This window comes from Cariama cristata, unplaced genomic scaffold, assembly GCF_000690535.1.
Source record: "Cariama cristata isolate BGI_N322 unplaced genomic scaffold, ASM69053v1 scaffold6490, whole genome shotgun sequence".
In the NCBI taxonomy this organism is placed as follows: Eukaryota; Metazoa; Chordata; class Aves; order Cariamiformes; family Cariamidae; genus Cariama; species Cariama cristata.
In genome coordinates this window covers 45,979-60,792 of record NW_009593982.1, presented here as the reverse complement: position 1 = coordinate 60,792, position 14,814 = coordinate 45,979, and the positions used below count along the sequence as shown (strand labels likewise).

Genomic DNA, 14,814 nt, shown 5'->3' with positions numbered 1-14,814 from the left:
TAAAAAAAAAATATAATAAAATATTATAAAGTAAATCTCCAAAGGAATTATTCTCCACTCTTAGCTTTTTGTGAAATCGGAAGATGCACAATGAGGCTCTGTAAAATAATCTCATTTGCCTACATCTTTTATCCACATTCAGCAAAAGCCTACATTTATCACTTCTCATCAGAACACAGATAATTCTACTTTCCAGCTTCAAAAGCACAAAACAATGTCAGAATCTGAAAAGGAGAGAATGGTAAATTCTTCAAATATGAGCATCTAATAACTGCTGCATTTTTAAACCAACACTTTTTAACACAAGATAATATTATGGAATATCTTCAGTTGATGAAACGCTGACAAACATAACAAAAATCTTTTTAGAGCTGCTTATCATCAAAGACAGTTACTCCATATTCACTGTGCAGTTCCAATAACGTGTAATAAGTTCATATCCAAGAAAAACAGTATGCACTCTTATGTCTGCTGATGATCTAAAGTAGAATTTTTATTTCCTACATTCAGGTCTTGCAAAAGACCAATTATTTACAATAGCAAATTAATAAAACAAGTATTTACAACTGGACAAAGAGAGGTTGGGCAGTTCAGAGGAGAAAAGAAAGCAAGAATGTCCTTAAAGTGCTGTGAATGAAATGACATAAAATTAGCACGAGACATGAAGTTGACAACAGCTACAGCCTGGAAATTCAGTGTATTTGTAGACATGAGCACAACATGTCCCACCTCACAAGGCCAAAACCCAGTTAAAAACTATACACATGCACTGGGATTCTTTGAAAGCAGCTTAGCCTTTTCTCATATTAGTCAGTCTCTCGCTAAATGTAGAGTATGAAGTTACTGGACAGAAGTATCTGACATGTGAACTATGTTGTTATGATTAATGGGGTTCATATATAAAGGGTTATTTCTTTGTAAAACGTCACATTGAATTATTACTGGAATTAATCCCAAAGGGCTTTAGAAAATTTTCTGCCCAGTTTCAAGTCACATTTTTATCACATTTTTCTTTTGACTAGAGGGTGATCTTTAATTGCAGCTTTAAGTAAAACAAGTACTGTAAGCATTTCATCAAACATTATGAAAAATGATGTATTTCTTTAACAGTCCTTGAAAGTAGCTAATTCACTTTTTACCCTCATCTCTAGGCAATATAGCAAAATTCAATCAATAAATAAACTGGTTTTGTTCTGCCTCTGAAACAAAAAAGCATACTGTCCCTGTTTCTCATGCATCAGGTTAGGTATAGAATATCCTAGAATTGATCTATCGGAATATTACTGGCAATATTATTAAGATAAGTAGGGAACAGATGATAGCATTATTTGGTCTCTTGCATTTCTTAAATCTAATCAGTATTTAATGGATATCACAGTGCCAGAAAATCCAGAAAGTCAGAGAACACATCTCAACAGACTCAGAGCTGAATGTGTTTCAGGGAAGCAGCCCAAGGTCAGCATTACTTTGCAGTGCTGCAGATGCATCCAACAGGCTCCATGGTCCGGCAGACTGAGGACCAAGAAAAAGCAGCATGTATTAAAGGGTTTTGGTTCTTTTCTTTTGTGATAAATGCTTTTGTAACCGCTGTCAATATGATTTTCTTTGGGCAGAAGGTAAAGAAGCAAATACCTCCCAACTTCATCCCTCTGGCACTAGGGAGACTTTTTCCCACTACATTTTCAATGGTTTTTAATGCTTATTGCCTTCATCGCCCTCATGGCCATGAAAACAGCTAGAAGTGACTTTTGCTTACCTAGTGTCAGCACATGGTCCAAGCTCAGCTAGCAAAATAGGCTGCAGAATGACAATATGACCAAACCTTGGTCGTACAGATTACATATCTGGGAGCATTGTAATTCACTAATTCTTGTCCAAGAATTATTGCCTCAAACACTCAAGCTGCGTTGATTATTATCATATTCATTGGAACGGAGCAAAAGATAGTCCATGCTGGGCATTACGCAGGGACATAGGAAGAGACAACCCCTGAAATTAAGAGCTGGAAACAGAAAAAAAATCCCTAGATGTAGGAAGAAAAAAGGCACAGAACAAGAAAAAAAAATTTATACAACTAGAAGAAGCAAAGTAAGGATTAGGACACATAGTACTGCTTCCAGGATTAATTTGTTGGTTTGTTTTTTTTTTAGCTAGGTATCTTTAATACCTCTCTGCTCAGATACCACTAGTTCCAGTTTTTTAAGTACAGAAATGATGCCCATTTGCCTTCCTCCCTCCCCTTCTGATCTTTGTTGGCATATTTGGCAATCACTATCGCAGTTTGCTTGATCACCTTTTGTCCCCTACCTGCCGATTCCCCAAACCGACATCCATTGAGCAACTATGATACCAGTGCAGATTCTGGGGGCTGAAGGATGATGCTGGGGGAGATTTGGGAGTAGTTTCTCTGCCCATCATTCACAGGGCTAAGGGGAAGCAGGGGAACCACTGGGTACAACATACTGTGGGACAGGAACCCTCAGCCAGGGTTTATAGACCACAGCAGAGAGGTGCATCATTCAGGAGTTTCCCACGAATGATTTCCCACCTCTTTAGAATCGCTAATAGGGAAATTACCAATGTAATCATGAAAAATGGTTATTCTTCCACAGCCATGCATGCAACATACAGCATCCACTTAAATACATAAATACCTTTCAGAGACAAAAATGTCTGAATAATGAGGAAAGAACTACACCGTATCTTGAGCCACAGGCATTTCACAGATACTGACCTTTGATTTTGATTTAGCGGCTCTAACTAATAAAGCTTGGCTCTACACCAAATCTGAAGAAGAAAATCAAGCACACTCTTGTCAAATTATAATTAATTTTCACTACAAAAAAAAGAGCAGAAGTAAGCCAAGTGTTCTTTAAAAATGGTTTCTGGAATTCAAAACACATGGTAAAATGTCCTATATCTTGAAAAACAGACTGATCTTTTCCTGTCTTTTCAAGTTGATTACGCATCTTTCCACTCATTTAAGACATAAATTGAGTCTTAAGAAACAATAAGCTCTTCATTTTATGTGAATTTTAAAGATTCAATATTACAGCAGTAGCAGAGGAAATATGCTTCTGAAACATATCTGAAGTAAACCCTACAGCTTTGTTATGATTTGTCCCCAAAATCTGCTGTTTCACCTTTAAAAACACATATAATGTGAGAATAGTTTACACTCATATGTATATGGAGAATGTGGTTTGCATATGCTTCCTATAGCTTTGCAGGTAAATTCAGGATCTTTAGATATGTTATTAGAATTTACTATACCTTTCTATACATTTATTGAGAGTAAAGGAGCAACACAAAGTTTTGATCACATTGTACATTTCTTCCTTATAAGACATAAGAAGTCTTTAGCACAAACACATACATACATTGAAATAAAACCAAACAAGAGTCAGGAAGGCACATTTCAAAGACTGCCATTGGATCTCACAAAATTAAATTAGCTGTTGAGCAAAGCTGGGTTTCTAAGATTACACATACACCACATACAAACCACCCCCACCATAAGAAACACTTCAGTACTGCCTCAATATTTTAAAGTAGGTTTTTTTTTTTATATATAAAAAAGGTCAGGTTATTCTCTTTTTTTAGAAGGCATGACTATCTTTTGTAATGCCTTTAAGTATGTCCTTCTGAGACTCCTGACCCACGCTTATTGCTCTTAGACATTACATCAGTTGCAAATAACACTTAATAAAGCCATAAATATTTCAGGTAGTCAACAAACTGTCTTCTTTGAGTTTGCAAAAATCACAATGACTTCTATCTGAAATGTGAGGCTCCAACCTGGTTTCTGCATTATTACTTCTGTGTATGAGCTAACGATCCAGATTCCCTCTAATGTCTCAATGAGATGCAATACACAAGCAATCAGGATTTCAAAACGTTTTACCCTGAGTTTTCCCTTCAGATTATGGATATCATCACAGCAGAAGGATGGAAACATAAAAATCCTGCCTTCTCTATCTGCCAAAATACACCAAGAAGCACACATAACTGAGAATAATACAGTCTGCCAAAGATCTGATTGCCTGTTTGCTACAGGTGCTCTGCTACAGTCCAACATCTATTTCCATGACTACAGAATCCAGCTCATATTGTCCAAATCTTCATTAAATCCAGGAGTCAGATCTGAGAACATTTTGAATTATTTTAATTGCAGGTAACATTATCCAAAAGCAACGTTTTCCTGTAAAACAACCCCTTTGCAGTCTATTCAAACGGTATCCTCTGTGATGCAAGGGAACTCAATAAAAGCCTTGATTCCATTTCAAAAAACTAGCTTAGCATCAACTTTATCACCAACTTCTATTTCTCAAAATAATGTATCTACAAAGGCCAGCATAAGGTCTGTTTTCTTTTCTGATTCTGTTTTAAAATACACTTGGAAAGGAGCAAAAGGAATGGATTAAGAACAACTGATTGTCTAATACTTAGTATTCTGCTCTGGGAAAATTTTCCAAGAGCAGTTCATCCGTTTGTAAAGAGACTTTCCAGGAGACTGCCAGGAACAGCTTTTAACTTTTTCATTCTAGCATTTTACTGATTTCATAAATTCCTCTCAATTCTCTCCACTTCCTGCACCTTGAAAGTCTAAAAAGTGTTTACTGGCACTAAAGTTATGTCATCAATAACAAGAGTGGACTGTTTTGCATCCAGAAAGCTACCCCAACGTAATACGAATGGCTTCTCTACAGCCGGAGTTTGCTGACACGGTTATATCTGCATCCCCAGGTGTGACTTGACAACTTTCTGAGCAACAAATTATTCTGGGGAAGGACACAAAATGCCAGTAAGTCATGGACACACCATGGGTTTAGAGCCACAACCGGTTTGGCTACAGGGGAGATTTTTCACAGTCCTAACCAACCCTGTTATTCTGTCACTTTGTAGTAAATTCATGGTTGAACTATCATTCAACATCTCTCAGGCTTGATGAATCTGAGTAAATACACCAAGATAAACCAACCAACCAGCCACTACAAGATGCAGTGGTGTCAATAGCCATCTTGGATTAGCTACATCCATGTAAGAACAGAATCCTTTCAGTGAAAAGAGTCTTAAAACACAAATAAAAGACTATTTATCACTATAGTTTATTCAAAAATAACCCTTACAGATGAACTAGCAACTGTAGAAGAGGGCAAAGTAGATGTATTCAAGTGTATGGATAAGTTGTAGCCCTCTTTGCTCTGAAGTTAATTGGAAATCAATTACAGTCCATTTGCTGGCATCTCCAGAAATGTTTGGGAAGGTTTTGAGACAAACCTTTCTGGAGTGTCTAGTTTAGCATTTCTGAAGGTGGAACTAATTGATTTCCAATTAAATATGACTAAGTAAAACATTTACATTTGCTAATCATTGCACTCTACACATGCTTCCTCCAAGACTTCCCAAGACATTTTTAGAGACATAAATTAGCAAAAGTTAATTGAAACCCAAGGTTTAAATTTCCACTTTCCCTATAAACCAAGAGTTAAAACAATCCAGTAACTTGACCGTAACACAGAAGTCTTTGTTTAACCAGGATGCTATTTGATCTTCAGCAATGTGTTGATTAATCACAAAAGTATATTTTTTACTTGTCATTTTTCCATTATACCTGGACATTCACAACTAATAACACTGTCTAGAGCTTTGACAGCACATCCAGAAATCCATAGGCAATTTCACAGATACTTAAGAGAGTCAGTAACTCTTTAGCTTATTCAAATAGTCTACCAGAAATGAACGGAGGAGAGAGACACTTTGTCTTACCACTGACATATTTTCCTAAAAATTAACATTTCCACACTGCATCGACAATTCTGCACATAGGTCTGTTCTGTGAGTGACTTTATAGAGCTATGCATGACTATCTACTATTGAATGTGGCTGATAATGAGAGTGGAATGATTGCAACGAGAGAGAAAAGTGTTTATCACATTGTCAAAAACACTAAGGGGATTTACATAACGATATCTATTATTTAAAGGTATTAGCAACTCCAGTGTGTCTGTTATGCACTACAAGAATTTAATGGTAGTTATCACTTTGACATCTGGAGTCACTAGGAGTATTTTGGCCAAAAGCTTGCATAATATGGTGCATTTTTATATTTACTAAAAGAAACATATTATACAGGTGATGGACCTCTTACCACCTGAAACCCTAAAAGCTATACAAAAGGAACAGCCGGCCAAATACCAGGGATGACCGAGATATAAATACCAGAGAAATAACAGATTTAATTTGTTTTACTTTGAGTTATGACTTTTTCTTCCCTTTTCTGGTTTTAAATGTTTCCTTTATACTAAATGCCACGCTTCAGTGCACTTGAAAATTAAAGACTACCATGTAAGATCAAGGTTTGAGTCTGTCCATTCATGAAAGGAAATTAAAATCACCACAAAAAGTTCCACTTTTTATTATACTGATAGAAACCACTCAGAAAACACCAGAAGGAAGAAATATACTCAGTATCTAATATACTGTTTTGTCTTTTTGTGTTTTGTTAGACATTAGTGTCCAGCTTCTGATTGCATTCACTCCGTCCTGACCCTATCTGTACTTGGGTGCAAACTCAGGCAGGTTAAATATCAAGGTACAAACAGTAATGCCACTCAATACAAGGAATTAGTAAGAACAAAATGATTCTGAGGCTCGTTAAACGATATGTGACATTAATCTGAACATAATATTAAACATGGGTAGACTAAATACATTGAAAAATGCTTTCCTTTTTCAACCTGAACAGTTTTGACAGTCACTGCAGGGTGTTGCCTGTGAATTACACCTGTCATGACTACAAGAAATCGCTTCTCAGTTAAACTTTCTAAAACTTCACTCATGTTGTTCTTCTGTAACTCACTTTACATTGATTTAATCAATTTCCCTTAAACACAGATAAACTTAGTTTGTGCTTCTTAAAATGTTTTATAATAGCACATTTAAATAAATAAATAAATAAAGCTAATTTAAATCTGCTAATTTATAGAGATTTGCCAGAGGGTTTGAAACTTCAGAAAATGTGTAAACTTAACAGTTTGGCTGTGATAACAGCTCAGACAGTGGAAATTAAGCCCTTTGCATTACAATCATGTTCAAAGTGGATTCCTAGTTTCATTGCAAAAAAAGAGCAGATTTCAAAAATATAGAAGAAAATCAAATTTACAAAGGATATTTCAGGCTTAAAACATATATTGACTCAAGTTTGTCTTTTCAGATCCATGTGCCACAGTTCTTGAATTTGGTTGCTACTCTGCCTCAACATCACAGCCTCAAACATACGTTGAGGTCTCGGATTTTAAGATTACCTGGTTTCTTTTTTACAAAGAAATTTTGGACAAATAAGAGCAGAGTCTGTCATGCAATATACCTCTGACAGCCCTCTGAGATAGTGTGCTTAGGGCCATTAATTCTTGGTCCCTAATTCTAGTTGTCAGTCTTCCAGCTGATGCTATACAGGTTTGCTACTGTCTGCTCTAATTTCTAACTCTGGAAACTAAATGATAATAGATTATATACCAGTCTGGGAACAGGCAGATTGGTTAGGATCCAAGCTGTATCCCAGGTGATAGCAAGAAGAAGCAGTGAAAAAAAGTATTCAGCTCTTCACAGGGATGTATCAAGGAATTTCATCTCTACTAGAGGAATTCTCCACTTTATACAAAGCATTTAGATGGTAACTAAGTGATCATTATCATCCTCTGATTTGCAGAAAATGTCAACTTTCCTTGAAGATACAGTTGAAATTTTTAGGGCTACTGTTGTAGATCCTTCCCCAAATTGTTATATGGGAGAAGGTATTAAGACCTCCCTCACGAAGACTTGAAGGGTTGCAGTCTTTTAAGGGTACAACCCTACTGCTTTGCAGCTTTTTTCTCAGTACCTGTAAAGTTCAAGTCATCTTTTTAATCTTTTTTCCTGCTAATTACATCAAAATATTGAGAAATGCAACCTGGAATATATTCTTGGACTAGGTTTTTTTAGTCTCTTCTGCTTCAATGTTCTTTTTCTTGCTTCTGTCACTGTTTTCCTTCCTGCTTTTGTGTACTGAGAAACAGAATTAAGGTGTACTGCAACCAGTGGGCACTTGCATAAACAGCCTGCTTTGAATAAAACAGCATCATCCTGGGAGAGGAAAATCACATTCAGCTTTCCTGCCCAAATACTAAAACATATAAGAGGTTCATACACTATTAAAGCGTCACATTTTTGGTTTGAGACCATTGAAATACAAGGGTTGTGAATAGCAGAAAAAAAGTAAATAAACTGAGTTGGGAGTATAAAAGTACATTGATTCCCAGGTCCTGAAACCATAGTCAAAGTGTTTTATATTTGTAATTTATTTAAGACTTTTTTTTTCGGCAAATACATTTGTAATGAATCTTCTTCGCACATTTTTATGCACAGGAGCTTAAGTTTTCCAGGACTTCTATAAAACAACTATTACTGCATCAAATTACTGCATTCCTTGATCTCTACCAGCACACACTCCCAGCAGCCAGCCACACTCAAACACAACGAACAGCTCCAGGATTTTGCAGCTCTGCAACAGATACTTCAAAAAGAAGATTTTTTTTTTTTTAATTAATAAAAAAAAAAGATTGTTGTGAAAAAGAAAGCAAATGTAACGGTTTTGCCCTGCCTCCAGCATTTCCCAACCGATGTAGACTTAAAATTAGCACAATCTTCTGCAATACTTGTATTTCCATGTGAAACTTCTTCATTGAGAATTCATGCAGAATTGTGAGCTGTCAGCTCTGAGCGCATTCACCAGCACACAGGCTTTAGACTCTATTTCATAATAGGAAAAGATGGACAGCGTTTTCATGACAGAAGTATCGTATATTTTTCAGTCAGTAAAAATTACAGAGACAGCTCATTGTCGATGCATTTCCCATAGATAATGAGGACAGCAAATTATCAGGCAAGGTTTTTTTTGGTACATGGAACAAAAACTAGCACAATCTGCAGAACTTATTAACTAAACCCCTTCTTTGCATGCTGCCGACATAGTCAGAGTAACCTATACACTGATCTTATTCCAAAAGCACAGTAATCTTTATGCTGCAAGAATTATAGTTTTGTGTGCCATAGCATACACTGAAAAAAAAAAAAAAAAAAAAGAAAGAAAGAAAGAAAAAGCCTTTAGGAAAAGCATGTGCTGAACACACACAAAATATGCAGGATGGAAAGAGACCAAATGTAATTAAAGCTTATATGAAACCAGACATTCCTATTTGCAGAGCTCTGGCTGCATTTCTATGAGAAAGAATGCACAGAATTTCAAATCATGCTCTATTTAGACAATGTCAGAAGAAAAACACATTCCCCCCCTCTCCCCGTCCCACTCCCCCACCCCAAGACTCCAAAAGGCAAATCTCATCATCAGAATTAGAGAGAAAAAGCAATGCAAAGATACTGGTTTACATATTCCTTCCCAAACCAAGAAATCAAGTATCTCCCTCTCCCGGCTAATAGCTTATAAATTCAGACTTTAAACAAAAGCGAAAAAACCACGAATCCTAATTCTGAAGCTTCCTACTTAGCACTGCCCCGCTCTTGATGATTTGTGCGGCTGTGCGTGCGTGCCCGTTTGAGAAATGGCGAGCTAGGCTTAAAGTATTTTCCATTTCATCAAAGAGCATATATATTACTTTCCTGCTTCGCTCCAATGTTGGGTTTTATGCCCACCCCTTTTCAATCTGCCCATGTCTGAGATGCACAGTGCAGGCGTACAATCATGAGCAGCTTACGACACTCAGTGAACACTAGGTGCCTCTGCATGCTCTACCAACATACTGCTCAGCTGAAGGGAAGGGATTCTTGCTGTCTCTCTCTGCTCTAAGCATCACCTAACAAGCAAAGCGAACAAAGAATGGGAAATAAAGCTACCCTTAGCCGGTCAGTGAATGAATGGTAACCTCTCTATGGAGTAAAGGTTGTTGCCGGTCAATGGTCGTTGCAAATGATGGACATTAAACAGATTGCCAAATCCTGTGGAGTCGTTAGTAAAGAGTTTGGAGTTTTTTTCACGCCACAGTGTTAACTGCAGAGGAAAGGACAGAGGGAGAAGGAGAAGATCAAGCTCATGTACATAGTTCTGAAACTTGCAGGTCCTAGGAGTCAGCTAAAAAGCTAGCTGGACAAGCCTTTCGCTCTTTGAGCAGAAGCGAAGTGAGACATTGTGAGCTTGCCAGCCTTGCACAAAATTGAAAGGGACTGAATTTGTAGCACAGAGGGGTCTTTTTTAGCTCTGCATATAATTAGTCCAAACACAAAGGAAGCAACTGAATGGAGGTTGTCACTCTCTGGAAAAGGGTGGGTAAGACACTTTTTAATTAAATTCTTTCATGAAGAAAGATTTTTTTTTTTTCCTTTGCTGCAGCATTTAACATGAACAAAATCACTATCATTTTACCTTTGAATGTCTGTGAACTTTAATGCTGCACAGCTCCTGCATGCTGTAAAGTGAAATATTTGCCTCTGTGTTTGTTCTGTTTGCTGTTTTGCTTTGGTTTTCTGGCTTTGTTTTGTTTTTTTTTTTCCCTTAAATAAAATATGATGTAGAATTTGAAAAGATTCAATGGACATTCTCCAGCGTATTTGGAAATATTCTTGCTAATGGATTTCCTTCTTATCGGTCTCTGTTTAAACTGGCTGCTGAGGAAGCCCCCGGGGTTGATATTGTGTACGCTGGGTATCTTTTCTAAAATGCTTCCAGCCGTGAATAGTGGGTGTCCACAGCTATGTCGGTGTGAGGGCAGGCTTTTGTACTGTGAATCACTGAATCTTACAGAGATGCCTCGCAACCTGTCGGGCATGATGGGCTTGTCTCTGCGGTACAACAGCCTTTCAGAGCTGCATGATGGACAGTTCACAGGGTTAATGCAGCTCACGTGGCTCTATCTGGATCACAATCACATTTGCTCAGTGGAGGGGAATGCCTTTCAAAAATTGCGGCGAGTTAAAGAGCTCACCCTGAGTTCCAACAAAATAACCCAACTGCCCAACACCACTTTTCGACCCATGCCAAACTTGCGCAGTGTGGATTTATCATACAACAACCTACAGTCTTTGGAGCCTGACCTGTTTCACGGGCTGAGAAAGCTAACAACTTTGCACATGCGGTCGAACGCCATCAAGTTCGTGCCCGTGAGAATTTTTCAGGACTGTCGCAGCCTGAAGTTTCTAGACATAGGATACAATCAGTTAAAGAGCCTGGCTCGAAACTCTTTTGCAGGCTTGTTCAAACTCACTGAGCTGCACCTCGAGCACAATGACTTGGTGAAAGTGAATTTAGCCCATTTTCCCAGGCTCATCTCCCTGCACTCTCTCTGCTTGCGAAGGAATAAAGTTACCATCGTAGTAAACACTTTGGACTGGATATGGCAACTTGAAAAAATGGATCTCTCCGGCAACGAAATCGAATACATCGAACCTCATGTTTTCGAAAGTGTACCTCACCTCAAATCCCTGCAGCTGGACTCCAACCGGCTGACCTACATCGACTCCCGAGTCCTCGACTCCTGGAAGTCCCTCACTAGCATCAGCCTTTCTGCAAACGCCTGGGATTGCAGCCGTAACGTTTGCGCCCTGGCCTCCTGGCTGAGCAACTTCAAGGGTCGCTACGACAGCAATCTGCTCTGTGCCACCCCTGAGTACGCACAGGGCGAGGATGTTTTGGACGCGGTGTACGCTTTTCACTTGTGTGAAGACGCGGCAGACCCAACGAGTGTTAACACCCTCTCCCCGGTAACCAACAACAGCGACCAAACGTTCAGCTACGGCTCTGCCACCGCCACGTATGACGTGCAGGACAGCGAAGGCGACCAAACGACGTACGCCATAACCGTGACCATGCCTGGCGAGAACTCGGAGAACGCCGTTCAGATTCACAAGGTGGTGACGGGGACCATGGCACTGATTTTTTCCTTCCTCATTGTGGTTTTAGTGTTGTACGTCTCCTGGAAGTGCTTTCCAGCCAGCTTAAGGCAACTAAGACAGTGCTTTGTAACACAGCGCAGAAAGCAGAAGCAAAAACAGACCATGCATCAAATGGCTGCCATGTCAGCCCAGGAGTATTACGTTGATTACAAACCCAACCACATTGAGGGAGCCCTGGTGATCATTAATGAGTACGGATCTTGTTCCTGTCACCAGCAGCCAGCGAGGGAATGCGAGGTGTGATTTTCCTTGGGGATTTAAACCGTGTGCAACCAAATAACAGCGTGCAGGCAGACAGTGGCACGGGGGGGGGGGGGGGGGGGCTGTGCTTTGCTGGTGATTTCTAATGTGCTCCTCCGCCAAAATTGTTAAGAGGGGCTGTCTAAAAGACTTGATATTTTAGCTTTATCGTGTCTTAAAACCTTCAGGACAGTCAATCTTAAGATTTCATATGCTAATACTCCCTTTGAAGATCTGTCAACATTCAGGAATCTGAGAGTGTAAAAAGGTACCAATTATTGATCTTTTGTAAACTAAGAAAACTGTTTAAAATAAAAAAAAATAGCATTTACAGTTTTTAAAGACTGGTGTACATTACATGAATTGTTCCCTGTATACAAAATGCAACAGTTTAACCTCTTTTTCTCTTCATACTGAGCGTTGAAATGAAAGTCTAGGAGCAAAGATGCCACGTAAAATAGAAAGCTTAAAATTAACCAGATGGCTTCACATTGTAATTAGTACACATTCACTTACATCATGTTACTGAAGATATGAAGCATGACGCTGGAATTATATTTTTGTTAATGTGCTACCTGTAACTGGATGTCAGTACAACAAGGAGCCAGTGCACCTCAGAAAGGCTAAAGTTTTGACCGTGTCCCTGGGACAGGATTTCTGAGGATTTTTAAGTACAGCTCACTTGTTAGTTGCTGTAAGATCCATAAAAACTGCATCATAACCCCTAAAAGTATTTTGTATCAAAACTGATCATATTGCAAAGTCTCACTAAAAAAAAGAAAAAAAACACAGCAAAGAGCAAAACCCAAACAACTGAAACACTGCCAAAATGTGCTTATCGTAATTTTATTTAAAATAAAAAAGACAAAAAAAAAATCTAAATTTAAGGGCTTTTACTAGCATTTCCCACTTTTATGCTTGTTTTGAGATCCGCTAAGAGCAAAGAAACCCTTGCTTTGTGCACTGTGGTGCCATGGTGAATGGAGAAGAGCAAAAGCTATTTGGTTCTCAGTGGTGAAACCTGTGTGTCTTTCAAGAGTAAAACCTGGGCTGTAACATGGTCAGACTAAGACAGAGAGTTATTAGAGAGTACTTCTGGGTCCTATAGTAAACTGCTAGCAAAGCCTATCTCGTGTCCCTCCCTTTCACCACCAGCCTTCACTAACAAAACAACTTCAAAATCTCTGCAGAGGCTGAAAGTATATGAACCCTCCTTACTAATGACTGACAAATGGAATTGATGGGTATAAGCAGTGATTTAATAATGTAGAATCACACAGCTGTTTTATTTGACTGCCCTTAAATAAAGGCTTCCTTTCCTTGTATTTCGGATTTTTCATTCCAGTATGTGAACAACCTACTGATGGATCTTTTCAACAACTCTTCTCATACTATTGAAGATGAGGTAGTGTTGTAACATCTGGCAGAGCATCCTGAAATTTTCTTCATAGAGCATTATATGCTAACAAAATGTTATAGATAATGAATTGGGTAACATTTCTATGCTTTGTACTTATTGCTCTATCCTTAAGTTACCAACAACAGAGGAAAAATTCAGAAATCTAACATACATTTTAATTTAACACAGCTTTTTTTCTTTTTTATAGCATTGAAGTGCCACCTCTAGCAGACATATAGCAGAAAATTGGCACACAACAAGGCATTTTTTTTTCCTGCAGAGCAGGTTTTAGCCATCAATTTTGAATGTAAAGAGTGAATTTTATATTTTTTTCTGACTGACACTACTTTTAAGGAGTCAGAGCTTATTTTCCTCTATTTGGTACATCTCACCCTGTTTAATATTAAATACGATGATAGCCTCAATACAGATTTTTATTTAGTGAGACCACAATGTAATTTGTGAAAACAATGAGATTATGTATTGGGAGAGGACTTTTTCATAGAAAATTTCAGGAAAATCAACTGCTTTTTTCACTGAGGCCACTGAAAATTCACCCACTCCTTTGAAACAAGCCAGCACTGCTAAAACTAGGCTTTTCTCTCTTTAAACAAATGCACATTTCTGTTTCTGTGCCTCAAACCCACAAGGGTCTGATCCATCCTGAAACTCCCAAGTGACCTGAGGGGTTGAGTGACCATGTGCAAACCCAAGAGTGAGGGCAGAGTGTAGGTACAGAGTCCCTTGTCTCTTTGGGTGCCTGATCATATTCTAAGAGAAAATACTTTATGCCATGCCAACTGAAGGCCACACTATATATATCTTCCTCATTAAACCCTTCTCTGAAATCAATAGGGAATTTAACTGTGAAAAATTGGCTCTCTAACTTTGGACTACATTATATGTTCCTCAAATCAACATGCAGCACTGCAGCCAAAAGGACTGATTACAGCTAGTTGCCAGGAAGCTTCCAAAACCAACCAAGATTGTTAAAATATTGTCTGCATATGGTAAAAAAAAAAAAAAAAAACGAATTAGCTTTATTTCTATAGTCACCTCATGTTACTATAAAGAAACGTATTAGTGCAGTCCTGGTTTTGCCCCTGTAAATCTGATGCAAGACTGATACCGACAAACAATCATCCCGTGGTTGTATTTCTATGTATTTTTAGCATATTTGTGGGTTGTATTTTAAACACACTAGTGATTGCACCCCTCTGGAATTATTCCTG

At 38.3% G+C, this 14,814-nt stretch overlaps 1 protein-coding gene across 1 annotated transcript; it reads left to right on the top strand.

The window, feature by feature from the left end:
* The first annotated feature begins 10,538 nt into the window (after positions 1-10,538).
* On the top strand, positions 10,539-12,519 carry LRRTM1 (leucine rich repeat transmembrane neuronal 1). Its single transcript, XM_009696198.1, has one exon. It carries the CDS (start codon positions 10,621-10,623, stop codon positions 12,184-12,186), a length of 1,566 nt encoding a protein of 521 aa, XP_009694500.1. The 5' UTR covers positions 10,539-10,620; the 3' UTR covers positions 12,187-12,519.
* The last annotated feature ends 2,295 nt before the right edge of the window (positions 12,520-14,814 follow it).